Raw genomic sequence first — 26411 nt, 5'->3', positions numbered from 1 at the left:
GCTTCTACAATGTACTGACTCAGGGGTGTGAATACTTATACAAATTTGATTTCTGTATTTAACTTGGAATTTGGAATATATTAGCAAACATTTCTAAAATGTAACTTCATCATTATGGGGTATTGTGTGTAGATGGGTGAAACGAAAATATATTTAGCAAAATGTGGAATAAGTCAAGGCATATGAATTCTTTGAGAGAGAGAGAGAGAGAGAGAGAGAGAGAGAGAGAGAGAGAATCCTTTTTCTTATTTTTTTTTTCTATCTATCCACAGCACTGAGACAACAACATGCCAGCCACTCAAGGCTGATGGGAGGAATGCCGAGGCAGCAGACACCAAGTTGGACACAACCACAGACAGAAATGGATGCATTAGAGACATGGGAAGACGCAAACATGGCAGCTCTCATCGGACGCGGAGGTGAGTGCCTTTGACTACATGTATTCACTATTTTTCAAATAGTGAAGGTGAGCAGTCGTTGCAGATAAGTGGGTTTGAGAATTTAACATTTGTCTTCTGTTTTTTTTTCTAACACAAAGTTACCCAGCTTTCTTTGGCACGACTGTTCGAACAGACCTAGCAGTTAAGAGCGTTGGGCCAGTAACCAACAATCTGCCGTTCTGCAATTGAGTAAGGCATTTAACCCTCAACAACTGCTCCCTATGCGCTGATGACATGGGTTTACAGGTTAAGGCAGCCACCCCCTCATCTCGAATTCAGATGGGGTTGGGTTAAATGTGGGAGACACAATTCAGTTGAATGCATTCAATTGTGCAACTGTGCAAGTTATCAAGATGGCGTCAACAGATATGGAAAATCTGCTTCTAGCTCCTCAGAAACTTTGCAGTATTTCGTTTTTTTGTGTGTTATTTCTTCCATTATTAGCCCAGAAATGTTTTTGTGTTATTACATACAACCTTGAAAGAACTTTTGGATATCAGAGCGGGAATACGACCTTCCTGAATTGGATCCTTTGTTCGTACCCCCCAGGGCAATTAAACTTATTCCAGAGGCTGATCCAAAACCCCGCCGGTGGTAAAGAGGCATTCGGAGTGGACTTCTAGTCGGACTCAGGAGGCGTGCACACCAGCCACCGCTCCTGAGTGTATTACTCGCTAATGTTCAGCCTCTGGATAATAAAGTAGATGAGCTCAGGGTGAGGATCTCCTTCCAAAGAGACATCAGGGATTGTAGCATACTGTTTCACGGAAACATGGCTCTCTCGGGATATACTGTCCCCGTCCATACAGCCAGCTGGGTTCATTGTGCAGACAAGAATAAGAACTCTCCAGGAAGAAGAAGGGCGTGGGTGTATGTTCCATGATTAACTACTCATGGTTGATTGTGATAACATACAGAAACTCAAGTCCTTTTGTTCACCCGACCTAGAATACCTCACAATCAAATGCCGACCCTATTTCCTCCCAAGAGAATTATCTTCGGTTGTAGTCACAGCAGTGTATATTCCCCCTCAAGCCGATACCACGACGGCCCTTAAAGAACTACTACTATCTTGAAGCCGCATTCATTGTAGCTGGTGATTTTAACAAAGCAAATCTGAGGAAAACGCTACCAACACATTAACTGTCGTACTGGAACTGGAAAAACATTGGACCACTGCTACTCAACTCATCAAAATGTCTACAAGGCCCTCCCCCGCCCTCCCTTTAGCAAATCTGATCACCACTCCATTTTGCTCCACCCTTCCTATAGGCAGAAACTCAAACAGGAAGTACCTGTGCTAAGGTCTATTCAATGCTGGTCTGACCAATTGGAATCCATGCTTCAAAATTGTTTTGATCACGCAGACTGGGATATGTTCTGGGTAGTCTCTGAAAATAACATCAACGAATACACGGACATGGTGACTAAGTTCATCAGGAAATGTGTAGGAGATGTTTGTGATCGTACCTCGTCTAGTTTATTGCCCAGCACGTTGGCCAGTAATATTGACGGTAACGACAGCTTTCCTAGTTGCCTTCTGCGCGTCCGGACGAGACATACAACTCTTCATACTCTGCGTCTTTTTTCTTTTGCGAATAATTGGGATGTCTGCCCTCTTGTGAGTCCTGCTTGTTGTTGTTGTTGTTGAAGAAATCTACGTCTAATCCGAGGTGAGTGATGGCTGTCCTGATATCCAGAAGCTCTTTTCTTCCATAAGATACGGTTGCAGAAACATTACATAGAAAATCATTTTCAAATATCGTGAAAAAAACTCATAATGGCAGCATCTCCTCCGGCGCCATTTTGATGGTGAAACATGGGACCAACACTTTACATACATAATATTTGTATTCGGTATAAATACTGTATTCTTGGCATGGCACATCATATAGAACTTATTTTCTTTTGGGCGGGGGGGTTTATGTGTGTATTTTTTATTGCTATGTATTACAGCACTGTTGGAGCTAGAAACACAAGCATTTCGCTTCACCTGCAATAACATCTGCAAATCTGTGTACGCAACTGTCACAATCATCATAATAACTGGACCAAAGTGCAGCGTGATCTTGGTTCCACATCTTTATTGCTATGTGGACCTCAAAACAAAATAATAAACGAACAAAACGAAACGTGAAGCTGCTAATATGCTCACAGACTATAACATAGTCAAGATCCCACAAAGTACAAAGGGGTAATGGCTGCCCAACGATAAACAGCTGCCTCTGTTTGGGAACCATACCAGGCCAACATAGATGTAAAAATCACCTAGATAAACCACCCTAGTCACTGTCACGCCCCAAACAACAGATTTTTTTAATTACATTTTTATTTTATTTTACCAGGCAAGTCAGTTAAGAACAAATTCTTATTTACAACAACAGCCAAAGAACAGTGGGTTAACTACCTGTTCAGGGGCAGAATGACAGATTTGTACTTTGTCAACTTGGGGGTTTGAACTTGCAACCTTCCGGTTACTAGTCCAACGCTCTAACCACTAGGCTACCCTGCCACCCCACAGCTCTCTATGGTCAGGGTGTGACAGCAACCAATAAACTTTCATTTTATTTTATTTTATTTGATTAGCAGAGAGAGAGAGGAGAGCAGGGGAGAGAGGAGATCAGGGGGGAGAGAGGAGAGCCGGGGAGAGAGGAGATCAGGGGGGAGAGAGAGAGGAGTGTCAGGGGGAGAGTGAGGAGGGCAGGGGAGAGAGAAGAGACCAGGAGAGAGGAACAGGCGAGCAGGGGAGAGAGAGGAGAGCAGGGGAGAGAGAGGAGAGCAGGGGAGAGAGAGGAGAGCAGGGGAGAGAGAGAGCAGTGTCAGGGGGAGAGTGAGGAGGGTAGGGGAGAGAGGAGAGCAGGGGAGAGAGAGGAGATCAGGGGGAGAGAGAGAGGAGTGTCAGGGGGAGAGTGAGGAGGACAGGGGAGAGAGGGGGGAGAGTGAGGAGGGTAGGGGAGAGAGGAGGGAGCAGGAGAGAGGAACAGGGGAGCAGGGGAGAGAGAGGAGAGCAAGAGAGAGCAAATGAGCAACATGAAACAGTCTGATGTTTTTCTGATGATTATTATAACATATTTTACACATGATAAGAATCTGGATAAAATCAATTATTCATGGTGGAGAACTTTTAATTTCTGAGAAGTAAAAAAAAAAGTGTTTTGATCAATGACTAAGGCCAGTAGTTTTTTGGGGGGCAGGTCACATAGTGAGGAAAAACACCTATGCCCATCCTTGCCTGATTCTGTTTTGAGTGTTTTCATTGGACAATCAGGGGATGCTAGTGGGAAGGAAGTAGTAAACCTGCGGGGTGGTAGGTAGTCTATCGGTTAAAAGTGTTGGGCAAAATAACTGAAAGGTTGATGGTTTGAAACCCAGAGACAACGTGTTGAAAAATCTGCCAATGTGACCTTGAGCAAGCCACTTAACCTTGTCCTATCTCTGTGCACCACTAGCTGACAGCTTGAAGTAATGGCCTCCATCAGAGGTCTGTTTATCATGGCTGTTCCCTGAAGGTCAGAGAGCTAAGGAGAGAGGACAGGAGCTAAAACCAAACCGCTCATTGAAAGATAGAGGGCTATGATGGCGAAACCACTGACATCAACCGACTCACCTCAGATTCATCTCTTGTGATCTATGGAAATTGTCTCTGACTGCAGTCGTTTCTGTAGATGTCTAGCTAATGTTGTACATATAGCTAGCTACCTTTTTGATTAGCAGTTGATCTTCAAGGACAAGGTTACTACAGTTGGAGCAAATACAACAAATCTCTATGACTGTTTCATCCATCTTTATTTTATTCAATCACCATATCATGCTTTATTGCCTAACCAGAAATGACTCTTAACTACAGATCTAGGATTAGATTACCAGTCCCCAATCCTAACCTTTAATATGTACAGTACAGTCAAAAACGAGATTTTCCTGTAAAATAAAATAAAAATAAGAACAAAAAAAACAAAACATATTTCCAGACTATGAGGTTGAAATAACACTGAAATGGTGAAAATGAGGACAATACCCTTTTAGCGTAAGGACAGAAACACCTGGAGTTTCAGCCTGTTCAGGTGGGATGGACTTTTTGACCCACACCATTTTTATTTTAAATTTGTATTTCAACCTTATTTTACCAGGTAACACATTGTCATTTTTAGCAACGACCTGGGGAATAGCTACAGGGGAGAGGAGGGGGATGGCTGAGCCATTTGAAAACTGGGGATGATTTAGGTGACCGTGATGGTATGAGGGCCAGATTGGGAATTTAGCCAGGATACCAGGGTTACCACCCCTACTCTAACGATAAGTGCCATAGGATCTTTAGTGACCACAGAAAGTCAGGACACCCGTTTAACGTCCCATCCGAATGACGGCATGACATCACAATCTGATTATTCTGACCAATGACCAGTCATATTTTATTTGCATATGTATCCTCCTACTTTGAAGGGGTAAGCGGGGTAGGCTCTAGAGTCTACGATCCTATCCGCCAATCAGGGCTGTGTATGTAAATATATGTACATTTGTATCAACATGCCCATACGATCAGACTGAGCATTTCAATGGCAAACGGAGGCTCAGGGAAACAAATGATAACAAATATATATTTGAAGAAAAACCTTGCCCTGCCTGTGTGCACTGAGAACCCTGTTGCATCACAGCATGATGCTTAGAGCCACTCAGACACTGTTAGAGACTACGTGTGTTTACAGTTTTCAGGGACGATGCTAATTTGTAAATCAACAGTGTTTTACCTGCTCTGTATTGACGGCTCTGATTACACATTTGAAATGTTTGACATCTATATGCACAAAGTGCTCTGCCAGCAACCAAATGTAGACAATATCTGCATTCACTAGTACAAGTGCATGTTTATGTTTGTGTGGGCAGGCGGGCATGTACTGTATGCATACTGTACCCGTGTGTGTGTGTGTGTGTGTGTGTGTGTGTACCTCTCTGTACTGTGTGTATGACAAACCTGTGACTGCTCTCTCTCTCAGCATCACTTCGCTTGCCAAACATATTTACACCTCAACCACCAGTGATATAAACACACAGCGAGTCCAACCCAATTGATCTCCTCCATGACACACTCTCCACTTTTTCATAGAACGCTCATTTAATACCTCATTATAGAAACCAATGCAAAGCTGTCCAAATGAATCGCAGATAAAACACCCTTTCTTGCACATACATCTCTCTGTTCCTTTCTCACTCTCTTTGTCTCACTTACTCCCTCTCTTTCTCACTCCCACCAGTCTGTTGGTGCTTCAAAGGGCCTCGTCGCCACGACGCATCAGCCATTTGCAGAGAGAAAATTAAGTGGACCTTTCATGAGCGTTCATCTTGAGAGACAGATGGGCTTCGACAAGAGTTACATCTTTATATTGACAAATTAACATTCTACGGGTGGAAAGGCAATGTCTGGGAGGGGCGGACTGAGATGACCCCCCCCCAAAAAAAAAAAAAAGTGACTGCCCTTGACCAGCATAAAAACATCATGTGGCGTACTGCATTCGCATGGAATAGCCCCCGCGATATGCAACTTTTCAGGGAAGTTAGGAACCAATATACACAGGCAGTTAGGAAAGCAAAGGCTAGCTTCAAACAGAAATTTGCATCTTGTAGCACAAACTCCCAAAAGTTACTGGACACTGTAAAGTCCATGGAGAATAAGACCACTGCCCACTGCCCACTGCCCACTGCACTGAGGCAAGGAAACATTGTCACCACCGATAAATCTATGATAATTGAGAATTTCAATAAGCATTTTTCTACGGCTGCCCATGCTTTCCACCTGGCTGGGTACCCCTACCCCGGTCAACAGCTCTGCACCCCCCACAGCAACTTGCTCAAGCCTCCCCATTTCTCCTTCACCAAAATCCAGATAGCTGATGTTCTGAAAGAGTTGCAAAATCTGTACAAATCAGCTGGGCTAGACAATCTGGACCCTCTCTTTCTAAAAATATCCATCGCAATTGTTGCAACCCCTATTACTAGCCTGTTTAACCACTCTTTCGTATCGTCTGAGATCCCTAAAGATTGGAAATCTGCCCCAGTCATCCCCCTCCTCAAAGGGGGAGACACTCTAGACCCAAACTTTTACAGACCTATATCTATCCTACCCTGCATCTCTAAGGTCTTCGAAAGCCAAGTTAATGAACAGATCACCGGCCATTTTGAATCCCACCATACCTTCTCCACTATGCAATCTGGTTTCCGAGCTGGTCATGGGTACACCTCAGCCACGCTCAAGGTCCTAAACGATATCATAACCACCATTGATAAAAGACAATACTGTGCAGCCGTCTTCATCGACCTGGCCAAGGTTTTCCACTCTGTCAATCACCGCATTCTTAACGGCAGACTCAATAGCCTTGGCTTCTCAAATGACTGCCTCGCCTGGTTCACCAACTACTTCTCAGATAGAGTTTAGTGTGTCAAATCGGAAGGCCTGTTGTCCGGACCTCTGGCAGTCTTTATAGGGGTGCCACAGGGTTCAATTATTGGACCGACTCTTTTCTCTGTCTACATCAATGATGTCGGTCTTGCTGCTGGTGATTCTCTGATCCACCTCTACGCAGACGACACCATTCTGTATACTTCTGGCCCTTCTTTGGACACTGTGTTAACAAACCTCCAGACAATCTTCAATGCCATACAACACTCCGTCCGTGGCCTCCAACTGCTCTTAAATGCAAGTAAAACTAAATGCATGCTCTTCAACCGATCGCTGCCTGCACCCGCCCACCCGTCCAGCATCACTACCCTGGACGGTTCTGACTTGTGGACAACTAAAAATTGTGTGGACAACTAAAAATACCTAGGTGTCTGGTTAGACTGTAAACTCTCCTTCCAGACTCACATTAAGCATCTCCAATCCAAAATTAAATCTAGAATCGGCTTTCTATTTTGCAACAAAGCATCCTTCACTCATACTGCCAAACATACCCTCGTAGATCTGACCATCCTACTGATCCTTGACTTCGGCGATGTTATTTACAAAATAGCCTCCGACACTCTACTCAGCAAATTGGATGTCGTCAATCACAGTGCCATCCGTTTCGTCACCAAAGCCCCATATACTACCCACCACTGCGACCTCTATGCTCTCGTTGGCTGGCCCTCGCTTCATATTCGTCACCAAACCCACTGGCTCTAAGTCATCTATAAGTCTTTGCTAGGTGAAGTCCCACCTTATCTCAGCTCACTGGTCACCATAGCAGCACCCACCCGTAGCACACGTTCCAGCAGGTATATTTCACTGGTCATCCCCAAAGCCAACTCCTCACATGGCCTCCTTTCCTTCCCTGCTGCCAATGACTGGAACGAATTGCAAAAATCACTGAAGCTGGAGTCTTATATCTCCCTCGCTAACTTTAAGCATCATCTGTCAGAGCAGCTTACCGATCATTGCACCTGTACATAGCCCATCTGTAAATAGCCCACCCAACTACCTCATTCCCATATTGTTATTTATTTATTGCTCCTTTGCACCCCAGTATCTCTGCTTGTACATTCATCTTCTGCACATCTATCACTCCAGTGTTTAATTGCTAAATTGTAATTATTTCACCACTATGGCCTATTTATTGCCTTACCTCCCTAATCTTACTACATTTGCACACACTGTATATATACTTTTCTATTGCGTTATCGACTGTAGGTTTGTTTATCCCATGTGTAACTCTGTGTTGTTTGTGTCACACTGCATTGCTTTATCTTGGCCAGGTCGCATTTGTAAATGAGAACTTGTTCTAAACTTGCCTACCTTGGTAAATAACGGAGAAATTTAAAAATGAATTAAAATAAAGAGCACCTTGCCATAAGCTCTAAGCAGGAATGTAAATTCATCATGGCTACATTTCCACTACTCCCTGATCTAATTGCTGTGAAGTTAGCTGAGGGCCCTGGCTGTTGTGAAGCTGTAATAGCCCGTTCACTGCCTTTTCGATTATGTGCAACTGTTCTTGACTGCTGATGCTCGTCAGTGGCCAACAACTTGACTTTGAGCCAATCAGAGAGCACGATCCCCCATGTTGGAAGAGCCCCAAAAAATAAAATAGGATATAAGAGGGCATTTTCTCCGTACATCCATACATGAACCATTACATGTAATTTGCATTGTAGGCTATGGAATGGTGGCTAGCTAAGTGCACAGACGCAATGCACACAACACTAAATACTTCCTCCAAGATAGCTACCCACTTTAGCTAGTATAGACATTATAATTCAATCACAATGGATTAGCTAGTTTTCATGAAACAGCTCCTGTGTTGGCTGCTGCGTTTGTGCAGTGTCTTAGCTGTCTACCTAGCTATGTTGTGCTAGCTAGCGAATATGCTAATGTTCGCTAGCTAGCTAAACATTTGGCTATGGGCTGGCACTGGCAGTATAGGATTATGGAGAGTGAAATAAATTAGTAGTTATCTAGCTGTGGCCATCTGGCTAGTAACAACAAGGGCTTTGTATAAAATAGATACAGGGCAGATAGCTTGGAATCTAGACCACAAGCAATACGCATGGATATGCATTGCAAAACAACGCTATTGCCATCTTCTGGTTTGGAGTATTTTAACAAGGTCGAGTGTCTGACGACTTCAAGGTCTTTGCTGTGTGAACACAAAAGAGTTTGATTGCCGACACCGTTCAGAGGTGCTAAGTACTCTCGACAGGCAAACTTATTGGTGTCTGAGCTTTAAGTGAACATGTATCAAACATTTTTGTCAGTTGGTCACGTTGGAACTATTTTCTATTTTTCACGTTGGATTTATTTTATAAACATTCCTGTGTGGCCCCAAATATAGTTGATCGGCAATGCTGTTAGCATACAGAGTCCCTGTATACAGGTGTCCTGCAGGAGTCTCATACAGTACTGCAGAAACCTTAGTCTCCCTGAGGAGAACACATTGGTAACCCTGTCCATCCCTGTCTCTCTCCTGTTGCAGTGTGTTGTTTGATGACGATCTTTCCCCTCGGCCCCACGCTTCCAAGGGGAAGAAGAAGAGGAGGAAATCGGAGAGAAAGAGGAAGAGGGAAAGGTCAGTTCATAAATTAAACCAGCACTCTGTTGGCCTAGTGAAACCAGCACTATGATGGCCTACTGAAACCATCACAATGATGGCCTATTGAAACCAGCACTATGATGGCCTAGTGAAACCGTCACTATGATGGCCTAGTGAAACCATCACTTTGATGGCCTAGTGAAACCATCACTATGATGGCCTAGTGAAACCAGCACTCGGGTGGCCTAGTGAAACCAGTACTGTGATGGCTTAGTGAAACCAGCACTATGGTGGCCTATTGAAACCAGCACTATGATGGCCTATTGAAACCATCACTATGATGTGGTGGCCTAGTGAAACCAGCACTATGGTGGCCTATTGAAACCAGCACTGTGGTGGCCTATTGAAACCAGCACTAAGATGGCCTAGTGAAACCATCACTCGGGTGGCCTAGTGAAACCAGTACTGTGATGGCTTAGTGAAACCATCACTATGATGGCCTATTGAAACCAGCACTATGATGGCCTAGTGAAACCAGCACTATAATGGCCTATTGAAACCAGCACAATGATGGCCTAGTGAAACCAGCACTCGGGTGGCCTAGTGAAACCAGTACTGTGATGGCTTAGTGAAACCAGCACTATGGTGGCCTATTGAAACCAGCACTATGATGGCCTATTGAAACCATCACTATGATGTGGTGGCCTAGTGAAACCAGCACTATGGTGGCCTATTGAAACCAGCACTGTGGTGGTCTATTGAAACCAGCACTAAGATGGCCTAGTGAAACCATCACTATGATGGCTTAGTGAAACCAGCACTCGGGTGGCCTAGTGAAACCAGTACTGTGATGGCTTAGTGAAACCATCACTATGATGGCCTATTGAAACCAGCACTATGATGGCCTAGTGAAACCAGCACTATAATGGCCTATTGAAACCAGCACAATGATGGCCTATTGAAACCAGCACTGTGGTGGCCTATTGAAACCATCACTATGATGTGGTGGACTATTGAAACCATCACTATGATGTGGTGGCCTAGTGAAACCAGCACTGTGGTGGCCTATTGAAACCATCACTATGATGTGGTGGCCTATTGAAACCATCACTATGATGTGGTGGCCTAGTGAAACCAGCACTATGGTGGCCTATTGTAACCAGCACTGTGATGGCCTATTGAAACCATCACTATGATGTGGTGGCCTAGTGAAACCAGCACTATGGTGGCCTAGTGAAACCATCACTATGATGGCCTAGTGAAACCAGCACTATGATGGCCTTTTGAAACCAGCACTATGATGGCCTAGTGAAACCAGCACTATGATGGCCTAGTGAAACCATCACTATGATGGCCTAGTGAAACCATCACTATGATGGCCTAGTAAAACCAGCACTATGATGGCCTAGTGAAACCAGCACTATGATGGCCTAGTGAAACCAGCACTATGATGGCCTATTGAAACCAGCACTGTGGTGGCCTATTGAAACCATCACTATGATTTGGTGGCCTATTGAAACCATCAGTATGATGTGGTGGCCTATTGAAACCATCACTATGATGTGGTGGCCTAGTGAAATCAGCACTATGGTGGCCTATTGAAACCAGCACTGTCATGGCCTATTGAAACCATCACTATGATGTGGTGGCCTAGTGAAACCAGCACTGTGGTGGCCTATTGAAACCATCACTATGATGTGGTGGACTAGTGAAACCAGCACTATGAGGGACTAGTGAAACCAGCACTATGATGGCCTTTTGAAACCAGCACTATGATGGCCTAGTGAAACCAGCACTATGATGGCCTAGTGAAACCATCACTATGATGGCCTAGTGAAACCATCACTATGATGGCCTAGTGAAACCAGCACTATGATGGCCTAGTGAAACCAGCACTATGATGGCCTAGTGAAACCATCACTATGATGGCCTAGTGAAACCATCACTATTATGGCATATTGAAACCAGCACTATGATGGTCTTTTGAAACCAGCACTATGATGGCCTAGTGAAACCAGCACTATGATGGCCTCGTGAAACTATCACTATGATGGCCTAGTGAAACCAGCACTATGATGGCCTAGTGAAACCAGCACTATGGTGGTCTAGTGAAACCAGCACTATGGTGGCCTAGTGAAACCAGCACTATGGTGGCCTAGTGAAACCATCACTATGATGGCCTAGTGAAACCATCACTATGATGGCCTAGTGAAACCATCACTATGATGGCCTAGTGAATCCAGCACTATTATGGCATATTGAAACCAGCACTATGATGGTCTTTTGAAACCAGCACTATGATGGCCTCGTGAAACCATCACTATGATGGCCTAGTGAAACCAGCACTATGATGGCCTATTGAAACCAGCACTGTGGTGGCCTATTGAAACCATCACTATGATTTGGTGGCCTATTGAAACCATCAGTATGATGTGGTGGCCTATTGAAACCATCACTATGATGTGGTGGCCTAGTGAAATCAGCACTATGGTGGCCTATTGAAACCAGCACTGTGATGGCCTATTGAAACCATCACTATGATGTGGTGGCCTAGTGAAACCAGCACTGTGGTGGCCTATTGAAACCATCACTATGATGTGGTGGACTAGTGAAACCAGCACTATGAGGGACTAGTGAAACCAGCACTATGATGGCCTTTTGAAACCAGCACTATGATGGCCTAGTGAAACCAGCACTATGATGGCCTAGTGAAACCATCACTATGATGGCCTAGTGAAACCATCACTATGATGGCCTAGTGAAACCAGCACTATGATGGCCTAGTGAAACCAGCACTATGATGGCCTAGTGAAACCATCACTATGATGGCCTAGTGAAACCATCACTATTATGGCATATTGAAACCAGCACTATGATGGTCTTTTGAAACCAGCACTATGATGGCCTAGTGAAACCAGCACTATGATGGCCTCGTGAAACCATCACTATGATGGCCTAGTGAAACCAGCACTATGATGGCCTAGTGAAACCAGCACTATGGTGGTCTAGTGAAACCAGCACTATGGTGGCCTAGTGAAACCAGCACTATGGTGGCCTAGTGAAACCATCACTATGATGGCCTAGTGAAACCATCACTATGATGGCCTAGTGAAACCATCACTATGATGGCCTAGTGAATCCAGCACTATTATGGCATATTGAAACCAGCACTATGATGGTCTTTTGAAACCAGCACTATGATGGCCTCGTGAAACCATCACTATGATGGCCTAGTGAAACCAGCACTATGATGGCCTAGTGAAACCAGCACTATGGTGGTCTAGTGAAACCAGCACTATGGTGGCCTAGTGAAACCAGCACTCTGGTGGCCTAGTGAAACCAGCACTATGGTGGCCTAGTGAAACCAGCACTATGGTGGCCTAGTGAAACCAGCACTATGGTGGCCTAGTGAAACCAGCACTATGGTGGCCTAGTGAAACCAGCACTATGGTGGCCAGGTGAAGCCAGCATTCTGGTGGCCTAGTGGAACCAGCACTATGGTGGCCTAGTGGAACCAGCACTATGGTGGCCTAGTGGAAGCAGCACTATGGTGGCCTAGTGGAACCAGCACTATGGTGGCCTAGTGGAACCAGCACTATGGTGGCCTAGTGGAACCAGCACTATGGTGGCCTAGTGAAACCAGCACTATGGTGGCCTAGTGGAACCAGCACTATGGTGGCCTAGTGAAACCAGCACTATGGTGGCCCGGTGTGATGGGTCTATTTCTAGACATGTTCTAACTGTTCTCTGAGCAAACTGACATTTTAGAGACGCACACAGAGAGAGAGAGGGATATTATCAGCTTTGATAGAAGAGTGCTTTTAGATCATGGTGGTGTGTGTGTGTGTGTGTGTGTGTGTGTGTGTGTGTGTGTGTGTGTGTGTGTGCGTGCGTGGTGATAATGTTTTTGGGGGTTTCTGTCATAGGTCTCCGTACTACAGTCTGTCTCCGGTGAGGAAGAAGAAAAAGAAGAAGAGCTCTAAGAAAAGCAAGAGCTCTAAGAAAAGCAAACGCCACAGGTAGCTGCTTCCTGTTTCATGTCATAATGTGAAACTCCACAGGTACCTACTTCCTGTATCATATCATTCTGTCAAATGCAACAGGTAGCTACTTCCTGTATCCTGTCTTCAAAGGGGGAGACACACTAGACCCAAACTGTTACAGACCTATATCCATCCGGCCCTGCCTTTCTAAAGTCTTCAAAAGCCAATTAAACAAACAGATTACCGACCATTTCAAATCCGATGACATAATCCGACCAATCAACCCCTTCTCCACTGTGCAATCCGGTTTCCGAGCTGGTCATGGGTGCACCTCAGCCACGCTCAAGGTCCTAACTGATATCATAACCGCCATCGATAAAAGACAATACTGTGAGGCCGTTTTCATCGACCTGGCCAAGGCTTTCGACTCTGTCAATCACTGTATTCTTATCAGCAGACTCAATAGCCTTGGTTTCTCAAATGACTGCCTCGCCTGGATCCCCAACTACTTCTTAGACAGAGTTCAGTGTGTCAAATCGGAGGGCCTGTTGTCCGGACCTCTGGCAGTCTCAATGCCACAGGTTTCAATTCTCGGGCTGACTCTTTTCTGTATATATCAATGATGTCGCTCTTGCTGCTGGTGATTCTCTGATCCAACTCTACGCAGACGACACCATTCTGTATAATTCTGGCCCTTCTTTGGACACTGTGTTAACTAACCTCCAAACGAGCTTCAATGCCATACAACTCTCCTTCCGTGGCCTCCAACTGCTTTTAAATGCAAGTAAAACTAAATGCATGCTCCTCAACCGACCATTGCTCGCACCTGCCTGCCCGACTAACATCACTACTCTGGACAGTTCTGACTTAGAATATGTGCACAACTACAAACACCTAGGTATCTGGTTAGACTGTAAACTCTCCTTCCAGACTCACATTAAGCATCTCCAATCCAAAATTAAATCTAGAATTGGCTTCCTATTTTGCAACAAAGCCTCCTTCACTCATGCTGCCAAACATACCCTCGTAGAACTGACTATCCTACCGATCCTTGACTTCGGCGATGTCATTTACAAAATAGCCTCCAACACTCTACTCAGCAAATTGGATGTAGTCTATCACAGTGCCATCCATTTTGTCACCAAAGCCCCATATACTACCCACCACTTCAACCTGCATGCTCTTGTTGGTTGGCTCTCGCTCCATATTCGTCGCCAAACCCACTGGCTCCAGGTCATCTATAAGCCTCTGCTAGGTAAAGCCTCACCGTATCTCAGCTCACTGGTCATCATAGCAACACCCACCCGTAACTCACGTTCCAGCAGGTATATTTCACTGGTCATCCCCAAAGCCAACTCCTCATATGGCCGCCTTTCCATCCAGTTGTCTGCTGCCAATGACTGGAACGAATTACAAAATTCACTGAAGCTGGAGACTTATATCTCCCTCACTAACTTTAAGCATCAGCTGTCAGAGCAGCTACCGATCATTACACCTGTACATAGCCCATCTGTAAATAGACCATCCAACTACCTCACCCCCATAATATTATGTTTTTCTCTTTGCACCCCAGTATCTCTACTTTCACCTCATCATTTGTACATCTATCACTCCAGTGTTAATGCTAAAATGTAATTATTTCACCACTATGACCTATTTATTGCCTTACCTCCCTAATCTTACTACATTTGCACACACTGTATATAGATTTTTCTATTGTATTATCGACTTTACGTTTGTTTATCCCATGTATAACTCTGTGTTGTTGTTTGTGTCGCACTGCTTTGCTTTATCTTGGCCAGGTCACATTTGTAAATGATAACTTGTTCTCAACTGGCCTACCTGGTTAAATAAAGGTGAAATAAATAAAAAAAATAAAAATACTGTCAAACGTAACTGGTAGCTACTTGCTGTATCATGTCATAATGTCAAATTCCACAGGTAGCTACTTCCTACATCGTAATGTTGTTGTTGATCAGTATTGAAATGAGTTACTTTGAAGAAAAATTTATTTCACCAGAAGACACCCTATGGGTCTGCCACGCAAGATTACTTTGGCAATAACAAAAACATATATTATAGACTTTATATTATACTCCAACTGATCTACTACATCACTAATGTATGATGTCGGAGGGCAGTGGCTGAGTTAGTTTTAATAGCAGGCCTCTCCCTCAAATAAATGGAAAAGAACTAGTGGAAGTGTCAGCAACAATAACCAATTATTTTTTATTTTCCAGGTACACCTCTAAAAAGACAAAGCACAGCTCTTCTAGTTTGAAACATAAGAGGAAGGATGATCGAAAGCATAAGAAAAGGTTGGTCAATGTGATTTCTCATCAATTCAGGAACATATATCTTTCCATCACAGTACATTTTCCACAGCCCAATCTCTCTTCTAGCCATCCGTTTCCCTCTCCTGCTATTATAAACCAGTGGCTCCCAAGTGGGGACCCATGGGGGTTCTTCAAGGACCCATGGGGGTTCTTGGCCTATTCACAGGGCATACGTCAGAAGACTGCATTTTACCATAGGCCTACTGGTAAAATGCACATGACGGGGTACTTTAGGGGTACTCATTAAGAGCAAAATTCCGTTGGTGGTACATTACCTGAAAAAGGTTGGGAACCACTGTAGTAAAGCCATCCTTCTGCTACGACCAGAAGCTGCGAGGAAAGATAAACATGATCCTTTAAAGCAGAGGAGCACAATTGGCAGAAGGTTCTATCTGGACCTCGACACATTTGTCATGAATAATTGTTAAATTAAATACTGATGAAGCAACCCTTTTTTTCAATGTACACATACTGTGCTGGCTCAGCGCAGCTGGGAAGGTCCAAGACAGCGCCCCATACTACTGTGTGTTGTCCAATCACGTGCGTTATTTAAATCACTTCATGAAACTCAGCCAATCAAAGCAATGTTTACAATGCATGTTAGGAGACTGATGTTGTTAGAGAGAGAGAGACAGCAAGAGAAGCAAAAACGGAAGCGAAAGGAGAAATTATAGAATGCTATGCACAAAAATGAGGAAAGTCGATACAGAAAATGTAGCTTTCAAAGAGAAGTGGACAGACAAATATGCCTTTATCCTTCCCGCAGCGAGTGTCAAACCACTCTGCCTGATATGTTCAAAGACCGTGGCTCTAATAAAAAGTGCCAACGTGAAGTGCCACTACGAGACGAAGCACAGATCTTTTGAGCAAACATATCCACAGCAGTCTGACGTGAGGACAGGCAAAATAAACTAACTCAAAGCCCAGTGTGATCGGTCCACCAGAGTCCTCTCCCATGCATTCACTGCTCAACAACGTGCAAACGAATGTTCCCAAAAAAACTGCTTTGATTTTGGGTCAACAGCAGAAGCCATTTACTGACGGGGGAGTGGTGATGGAGTGTAACGAATGCTGTTGAAACTTTACTTGACGATAAACAAAGAGACGAGCTGTGTGAAAAGATCAAGCAAATCACAATGTCACGTACAACAGCAGCAAGAAAGAGTGAAATACTAACAGAGGATGTATTAACACAGCGTGATGGAGCTACTCGGAGTGCACCATGCAGAGCATTATGCTGTTGATGAATCTACTGATGTGAGTGATAATGCTCAGCTTACCACACAGAGAAGAAGGAATTCTGTGAAGACCTGTTAGGTGCAACACCACTCGAGACACATACAAGAGGAAAGGACATAGACATGGTCATAAAGGAGATGATGAGAAAGAGGGGGATAGATCTAAAACAAGTGGTCCCTATCACCTCAGACGGGGCCCCTGCCATGACAGAAAGAGAGAGAGAGGAGCTGTGGCACGGCTGAAAGAGGACAACCCTGATCTCACAGCCTACCACCTCGTCATTCATCAGCCTGTCCTGTGCGCCAATCTGTCAGAAGAGTATGCTGAAGTGTGAATACAATGATGAAACTCATCAACTTCCTCAGGGCATCCTCATCAACATCGCCTGCTGAGACAATTCCTGAAAGAAGTTGAGGCAAATGCAAATGACCTACTGCTGCACAACAGCGTAAGATGGCTCAGTAAATGTAGAGTGTTGGAACGCTTTTGGTCCATAAATGGAAATAACAGCTTTCCTTGTACAGCTCAAGAGTCAGAAGGCAACACAGTTTTCAATTTTGGTCACACCTTAATGAGCTCCAAATGAAACTACAGGGAAATAACAACTCCGTTTGTGATTTTAGTAGACATCACACCTTAATGAGCTCCAAATGAAACTACAGGGAAAGAACAACTCCGTTTGTGATTTTAGTAGACATCACACCTTAATGAGCTCCAAATGAAACTACAGGGAAAGAACAACTCCGTTTGTGATTTTAGTAGACATCACACCTTAATGAGCTCCAAATGAAACTACAGGGAAAGAACAACTCCGTTTGTGATTTGATGACATCTGTCCACTCCTTCCAGAGGAAACTGGAAGTGTTCAAGGAAGATCTTCAAGGAGACTGAGCACACTTCACAAAAGTGCAGAAACAGATTCAGGGTGAGAGAGATGTTTCTCCTCATGTTGACTTCATAGATACTCTGATTGGAAACTTCAGAAATCGCTTTGACAGCTTCAGCCTTGGACAGCAGCCCCTTCTTCTAATTGAGAATCCATTCCTCATAACAGATGTCAGGGGATTTTCAAAGGAGGTGACTCAGACCTTCATGTGGGCACTTTCTGGATCTCTACAGATGGAACTGATTGATCTGCAAGCAAATGTTGCACTTTCAACTAACTGCACTTTCTGGCTGCAGGCTGTGTCTGAGAATGTCTGAGAATGTTTTCCCTGGTCTAACCAAAACCAAAAGCACTACACACCTTGACCATGTTTGGCTCCACATACAGTTGTTAGTCTTCTGTCTCCACTATGAACATCATTAACAATAAGTACCTTTCCAGACTCACCAATGAGTCTAGGATGGTGGATTCCAAGATGGCGTAGCAGTCAGACGTATTTGTCCTTCGTCTTGTCGTGTCCCATGTATATATATTTTTATATATTTTTCTTCGCATATATTTTTATATTTTTCTAAACCCTTGCTTCAAAATACTCTCCTGCAACCCGCCTCACCCAATGTGGTGTGGACCTGCTTTTCCTCTAAAGTATTTTTCTCTGCCTCTATTACTGGAATCTCTCCAACATAAACTAGCCAGCTAACGGTCATCAGCTGACCTCTAGCTCGGAAAGCTCTCACCAGTTTGTACAACGCAATTCAACCAGAGCATACCGGACCTATTTTTCTCTCCATATCCCCGGATTCCTATCGCAAGCTCTGAACCTTTTCACCCTCCGTCCTCTGCAGCTAACGCTAGCTGTCTAGAGCACAACGGACTGTTGGGTTACGAGTCCCAACGAATACATTCAGAAGCCACTAGCTAGCAGTCAGCAATCCTTTGCTAGCGGTCATCAGCTACCTTTATCCCAGACAACTCTCGCCAGTCTGCACAGTGCGACTCAAACCAGAGCTAGTCTGAATTATTCTTCTCCATATCTCCGGATTCCTACTGCAATCTCTGAACCTATTTTTTTATTTTATTTTTTTTAAACATTTTTATTATATATATTTTTTCCCACCTGGAATTATAGCAGCTAACGACCCCTAAACGCACAGCCGCTAATCTGCGGCCTGCTAGCTATCTAAAGCACATTGGACTGCTGGCTTAAGAGGCCCTTCGGTCATATTTCTTCGGCCACTAAACATATTTTGCCAATTGGCCTGGTTTACCACATGGAGCCCCGACAAGATAGAACTGCCAACGGGGGCGGTGTTGCAATTTACTGCAAAGATAACCTGCAGAGTTCTGTCTTACTATCCAGGTCTGTACCCAAACAATTTGAGCTTCTACTTCTAAAAATGAACCTTTCTAGAAACAAGACTCTCACCGTTGCAGCTTACTATAGACCACCCTCTGCCCCCAGCTGTGTCCTTGACACCATATGTGATTTGATTGCCCCCCATCTATCTTCTGAGCTCGTGCTGCTAGGTGACCTAAACTGGGACATGCTTAATGCCCCGGCCATCCTACAATCTAAGCTTGATGCCCTCAATCTCACACAACTTATCAATGAACCTACCAGATATAACCCCAAATCCGTAAACACAGGCACCCTCATAGATATCATCCTAACTAACTCGCCCTCCAAATACACCTCTGATGTTTTCAACCAAGATCTCAGCGATCACTGCCTCATTGCCTGCATCCGTAATGAGTCTGCGAGCAAACGACCACCCCTCATCACTGTCAAACGCACCCTAAAACACTTATGCGAGCAGGCCTTTCTAATCGACCTGGCCGGGGTATCCTGGAATGACATTGACCTCATCCCGACAGTAGAGGATGCCTGGTTATTCTTTAAAAGTGCCTTCCTCGTCCATCTTAAATAGGCATTCCCCATTCAAAAAATGTAGAACCAGGAATAGATATAGCCCTTGGTTCACTCCAGAACTGTCTGCCCTTGACCAGCACAAAAACATCCTGTGGCGTTCTGCATTAGCATCAAATAGCCCCCGTGATATGCAACTTTTCAGGGAAGTTAGGAACCAATATACACAGGCAGTTAGGAAAGCTAAGGCTAGCTTTTTTAAACAGAAATTTGCATCCTGCAGTACAAACTCAAAAGAGTTCTGGGACACTGTAAAGTCCATGGAGAATAAGAGCACCTACTCCCAGCTACCCACTGCTCTGAGGCTAGGAAACACTGTTACAACTGACAAATACACTATAATTGAGAATTTCAATAAGCATTTCTCTACAGCTGGCCATGCTTTCCACCTGGCTACCCCTACCCCGGTCAACTGCCCGGTACCCTCCACAGCAACCTGCCCAAGCCCCCACCATTTCTCCTTCACCCACATCCAGATAGCTGATGGTCTGAAAGTGCTGCAAAATCTGGACCCCTACAAATCAGCTGGGCTAGACAATCTGGAACCTCTCTTTCTAAAATTATCTGCCGAAATTGTTGCAACCCCTATTACTAGCCTGTTCAACCTCTCTTTCGTATCGTCTGAGATTCCCAAAGATTGGAAAGCTGCCGCGGTCATCCCCCTCTTCAAAGGGGGAGACACTCTAGACCCAAACAGCTACAGGCCTATATCTATCCTCCCCTGCATCTCTAAGGTCTTCGAAAGCCAAGTTAACAAACAGATTAATGATCATTTTGAATCACATCATACCTTTTCCGCTATGCAATCTGGTTTCCGAGCTGGTCATGGGTGCACCTCAGCCATGCTCAAGGTCCTAAACGATATCATAACCGCCATCGATAAGATACATTACTGTGCAGCTGTATTCATCGACCTGGCCAAGGCTTCCGACTCTGTCAATCACCACATTCTTATCAGGAGATTCAACAGCCTTGGTTTCTCAAATGGTAGCCTCACCTGGTTCACCAATTACTTCTCTGATAGAGCTCAGTGTGTCAAACCGGAGGGCCTGTTGTCCGGACCTCTGGCAGTCTCTATGGGGGTGCCACAGGGTTCAATTCTCAGGCCGACTCTCTTCTCTGTATACAACAAAGATGTCGCTCTTGCTGCTGGTGATTCTCTGATCCACCTCTACGCAGACGACACCATTCTGTATAATTCTGGCCCTTCTTTGGACACTGTGTTTAACTAACCTCCAAACGAGCTTCAATGCCATACAACTCTCCTTCCGTGGCCTCCAACTGCTCTTAAACGCAAATAAAACAATATGCATGCTATTCAACCGATCATTGCACGCACCTGCCCGCCCATCCAGCATCACTACTCTGGACGGCTCTGACTTAGAATACGTGGATAACTACAAATACCTAGGTGTCCCGCTAGACTGTAAACTCTCCTTCCAGACTCACATTAGCATCTCCAATCAACAATTAAACATAGAATCGGCTTCCTATTTCGCAACAAAGCTTCCTTCACTCATGCTGCCAAACATACCCTCGTAAAACTGACCATCCTACCTATCCTTGACTTCGGCAATGTCATCTATAAAATAGCCTCCAACACTCTACTCAGCAAACTGGATGTAGTCTATCACAATGCCATCCGTTTTGCCACCAAAACCCCATACACTACTCACCATTGCGACATATACGCTCTCGTTGGCTGTCCCCCGCTTCATACTCGTCGCCAAACCCACTGGCTACAGGTTATCTACAAGTCTCTGCTAGGTAAAGCCCCGCCCTATCTCAGCTCGCTGGTCACCATAGCAGCACCCACTCGTAGCACGCGCTCCAGCAGGTATATCTCACTGGTCACTCCCAAAGCCAATTCCTACCTTGGTCGCCTTTCCTTCCAGTTCTCTGCTGCCACTGACTGGAACGAACTACAAAGATCACTGAAGCTGGAGATTCCCATCTCCCTCACTAGCTGTCAGAGCAGCTCACAGATCACTGCACCTGTTCATAGCCCATCTATTTACCTCATCCCCAAACTGTATTTATTTATTTTGCTCCTTTTGCACCACAGTATCTCTACTTGCACATCCATCTTTTGCACATCTACCATTCCAGTGTGTAATTGGAATTTGCCACCATGGCCTATTTATTGCCTTTGACCTAATTTGCACTCACTCTATATAGACTTTGTTTTCTTTTTTTCTACTGTATTATTGACTGTATGTTTTGTTCATTCCATGTGTAACTCTGTTGTTGTTTGTGTCGAACTGCTATGCTTTATCTTGGCCAGGTCGCAGTTGCAAATGAGAACTTGTTCTCAACTAGCTTACCTGGTTAAATAAAGGTGAAATAAAAAAATAAAAATAAATAAAAACTGAGCACCTACATACAGTTGAAGTCGGAAATGTACATACACTTAGGTTGGAGTCATTAAAACACGTTTTTAAACCACTCCACAAATTTATTGTTAATAACAAACTATAGTTTTGGCAAGTCGGTTAGGACATCTACTTTGTGCATGACACAAGTCGTTTTGTTTACAGACAGATTATTTCACTTATAATTCACTATTTCACAATTCCAGTGGGTCAGAAGTTTAAATACACTAAATTGACTGTGCCTATAAACAGCTTGGAATATTCCAGAAAACGATGTTATGGCTTTCGAAGCTTCTGATATGCTAATTGACATAATTTGAGTCAATTGGAGGTGTACCTGTGGATGTAGTTCAAGGCCTACCTTCAAACTCAGTCACTCTTTGCTTGACATCATGGGAAAATCAAAAGAAATCAGCCAAGGCCTAAGAAACAAAATTCAGACCTCCACAAGTCTGGTTCATCCTTGGGAGCAATTTTCAAATGCCTTAAGGTACCACGTTCATCTGTACAAACAATAGTATGCAAGTATAAACACCATGGGACTATGCAGCCGTCATACCTCTCAGGAAGGAGACGTGTTCTGTCTCCTAGAGATGAACGTACTTGGTGCGAAAAGTGAAAATCAATCCCAGAACAACAGCAAAGTATCTTGTGAAGATGCTGGAGGAAACAGGTACAAAAGTATCTATATCCACACCTGCAATGCAGGTGCTTCTACACCTGCATTGCTTGCTGTTTGGGGGTTTAGGCTGGGTTTCTGAACAGCACTTTGATATATCGGCTGATGTAAGAAGGGCTATATAAATAAATTTGATTTGATTTGAGTTCTACAAGTTCTATATCGACATAGCCTGAAAGGCTGCTCAGCAAGGAAGAAGCCACTGCTCCAAAACCACCATAAAAAAAGCCAGACTACGGTTTGCAACTGCACATGGGGACAAAGATCGTAGTTTTTTGGAGAAATGTCCTCTAGTCTGATGAAACAAAAATAGAACTGTTTGGCCATAATGACCATCATTGTGTTTGGAGGAATAAGCGGGAGGCGTACAAGCTGAAGAACACCATCCCAACCGTGAAGCACGAGGGTGGCAGCATCATGTTGTGGGGGTGCTTTGGTGCAGGAGGGACTGGTGCACTTCACAAAATAGATGGCATCATGAGGTGAGAAAATTAGGTGGATATATTGAAGCAACATCTCAAGACATCAGTCAGGAAGTTAAAGCTTAGTCACAAATGGGTCTTCCAAATGGACAATGACCCCAAGCATACTTCCAAAGTTGAGGCAAAAACGGCTTAAGGACAACAAATTCAAGGTATTGGAGTGACCATCACAAAGCCCTGACTTCAATCCAAAAGAAAATTTGTGGGCAGAACTGAAAAAGCGTGTGCGAGCATGGAGAACTAAAAACCTGACTCAGTTACACCAGCTCTGTCAGGAGGAATGGGCCAAAATTCACCCAACTTATTGTGTAAAGTTTGTGGAAGGCAACCCGAAACATTTGACCCAATTTAAAGGCAATGCTAACAAATACTAATTGAGTATATGTAAACTTCTGACCCACTGCGAATGTGAAGAAAGAAATAAAAGCTCAAATAAATCATTCTCTCTACTATAATTCGGACATTTCACATTCTTAAAATAAATTGGGGATCCTAACTGACCTAAAACAGGGATTTTTTTTACTAGGATTAAATGTCAGGAATTGTGAAAAACTGAGTTTGAATGTATTTGGCTCAAGTGTAGAATGGCATCGACTCCACTCCAGCCAAGGTTCAAATTACTGGCAGGGCAAGAAACAGCCCATTTCTCTCACTAACGAAGAGAGATGGAGAAGTGGGAGAGAGTAGGAAAGATAAATATTAAACATGTGGCTTCTAATTTGTTCAGAAATCAAAGCACTTTTTTCAGAAACAGGCACTTTGGTAATTTTTTTGTGAAGATGCAGTCTTATTTTGCTTGAAATGAGAACATTTGTGATAGGCCTACTTTTATTTATGATTTCGCTGCATATTTATTTTACCTCATGTTTAATGTGTCTGCAATGAAAATGTGCAATAAATATTGTTGAAATGTTATTGAAATGTAGTACTTTGTTTATTAGCTACGTATACATATACAAGAACTACATATGCCCCCAAATAATAGCGCACATTAGACATTTTAATGGTTTGAACTTTTGGGAGGAGAAAATGTTAGTCACTGGACATTTTTTAATTCAAATTGTGCACCCCTGCTTGAGAGAGTCTTTCTTTAGATCAATCAATCACATTTATTTATAAAGCTCTTTTTACATCAGCCGATGTCACAAAGTGCTATACAGAAACCCAGCCTAAAACCCCAAATAGCAAGCAATGCAGGTGTAGAAGCACAGTGGCTAGGAAAAACTCCCTAGAAAGGCCAGAACCTAGAGGAACCAGGCTCTGAGGGGTGGCCAGTCCTCTTCTGGCTGTGCAGGGTGGAGATCATAACAGAACATGGCCAAGATGTTCAAACGTTCATAGATGACCAGCAGGGTCAAATAATAATCGGTGGTTGTAGAGGGTGCAACAGATCAGCACCTCAGGAGTAAATGTCAGTTGGCTTTTCATAGCCGATCATTCAGAGTTAGAGACAGCAGGTGCGGTAGAGAGAGAGTCCAAAACAGCAGGTCCAGGACAAGGTAGCACATCCGGTGAACAGGTCAGGGTTCCACAGCCGCAGGCAGAACAGTTGAAACCGGAGCAGCAGCATGACCAGGTGGACTGGGGACTGCAAGGATTCATCAGGACAGGTAGTCCTGAGGCGTGGTCCCAGGGCTCAGGTCCTCCGAGAGAAGAGAGAGAGGAAGAGAGAGAGAGAGAGAGAGAGAGAGAGAGAGAGAGAGAAATAGAGAGAGAGAGAGAAATAGAGAGAGAGAATGAGAGGGAGCTTACTTAGATTCACACAGGACACCGGATGAGACATGAGAAATACTCCAGATGTAACAGACTGATCCTAGCCCCCCAACACATGAACTATTGCAGCATAAATACTGGAGGCTTAGACAGGAGGGGTTGGGGGACACTGTGGCCCCGTCCATTCCCCCAGACAGGGCCAACAGGGCAGGATATAACCCCACCCACTTTGCCAAGGCACAGCCCCAACACAACTAGAGGGATATCTTCAACCACCAACCTACTACCCTGAGACAAGGCTGAGTATAGCCCACGAAGATCTCCCCTACGGCACCTACCCAGACAGGAAGATCACGTCAGTGACTCAACCCACTCAAGTGACGCACCCCTCCTAGGGACGGCATGGAAGAGCACCAGTAAGCCAGTGACTCAGCCCCTGTAATAGGGTTAGAGGCAGAGAATCCCAGTGGCGAGAGGGGAACCGGCCAGGCAGAGACAGCAAGGGCGGTTTGTAGCTCCAGTGTCTTTCCGTTCACCTTCACACTCCTGGGCCAGACTACACTCAATCATAGGACCATCTGAAGAGATGAGTCTTCAGTAAAGACTTAAAGGTCGAGACCGAGTCTGCGTCTCTCACATGGATCGGCAGATCATTCCATTTTGAATGGAGCTCGATAATCAAATCAAATCACATTTTATTTGTCACATACACATGGTTAGCAGTTGTTAATATGAGTGTAGTGAAATGCTTGCTTCTAGTTCCGACCATGCAGTAATAACGGGCAATCTAACCTAACAATTTCACAACAACTACCTGTAAAGGAATGAATATGAATATGTACATAAAACAATATATGGCTAGAGATTTGAGTCAGTATGTTGGCAGCAGCCTCTCTGTGTTAGTGATGGCTGTTTAACTGATGGCCTTGAGATAGAAGCGTTTTTTCAGTCTCTCGGTTGCAGCTTTGATGCACCTGTACTGACCTCGCATTCTGGATGATTGTGGGGTGAACAGGCAGTGGCTCGGGTGGTTGTTGTCCTTCATGATCTTTTTGGCCTTCCTGTGACATCGGGAGGTGTAGGTTTCCTTGAGAGCAGGTAGTTTGCCCCTGGTTATGTGTTCTGCAGACCTCACTACCCTCTGGAAAGCCTTACGGTTGTGGGCGGAGCAGTTGCCATACCAGGCAGCCTGACAGGATGCTCTCGATTGTGCATCTGTAAAGGTTTGTGAGTGTTTTTGGTGACAAGCCAAATTTCTTCAGCCTCCTGAGGTTGAAGAGGCGCTGTTGCGCCTTCTTCACCATGCTGTCTGTGTGGGTGGACCATTTCAGTTTATCCGTGTTGTGTACACCGAGGAA

At 44.4% G+C, this 26411-nt stretch overlaps 1 protein-coding gene across 1 annotated transcript in view; it reads left to right on the top strand.

Moving 5' to 3' along the window:
• The first annotated feature begins 275 nt into the window (after nt 1-275).
• The window catches only part of LOC112251866 (serine/arginine repetitive matrix protein 4-like), a 44768-nt gene continuing 18632 nt past the window's right edge, over nt 276-26411 (top strand). The window contains exons 1-4 of the mRNA XM_024422795.2: nt 276-419; nt 9380-9472; nt 13363-13455; nt 15660-15737. Coding sequence (XP_024278563.2) covers nt 379-419; nt 9380-9472; nt 13363-13455; nt 15660-15737 — 305 coding nt within the window. The 5' untranslated portion in view covers nt 276-378. The remainder of the gene's footprint in view (nt 420-9379; nt 9473-13362; nt 13456-15659; nt 15738-26411) is intronic.

Source organism: Oncorhynchus tshawytscha, linkage group LG12 (genome assembly GCF_018296145.1).
Source record: "Oncorhynchus tshawytscha isolate Ot180627B linkage group LG12, Otsh_v2.0, whole genome shotgun sequence".
Lineage (NCBI taxonomy): Eukaryota > Metazoa > Chordata > Actinopteri > Salmoniformes > Salmonidae > Oncorhynchus > Oncorhynchus tshawytscha.
Note: the sequence above shows the minus strand (reverse complement) of the source record. Positions and strands in the feature narration are given on the sequence as shown.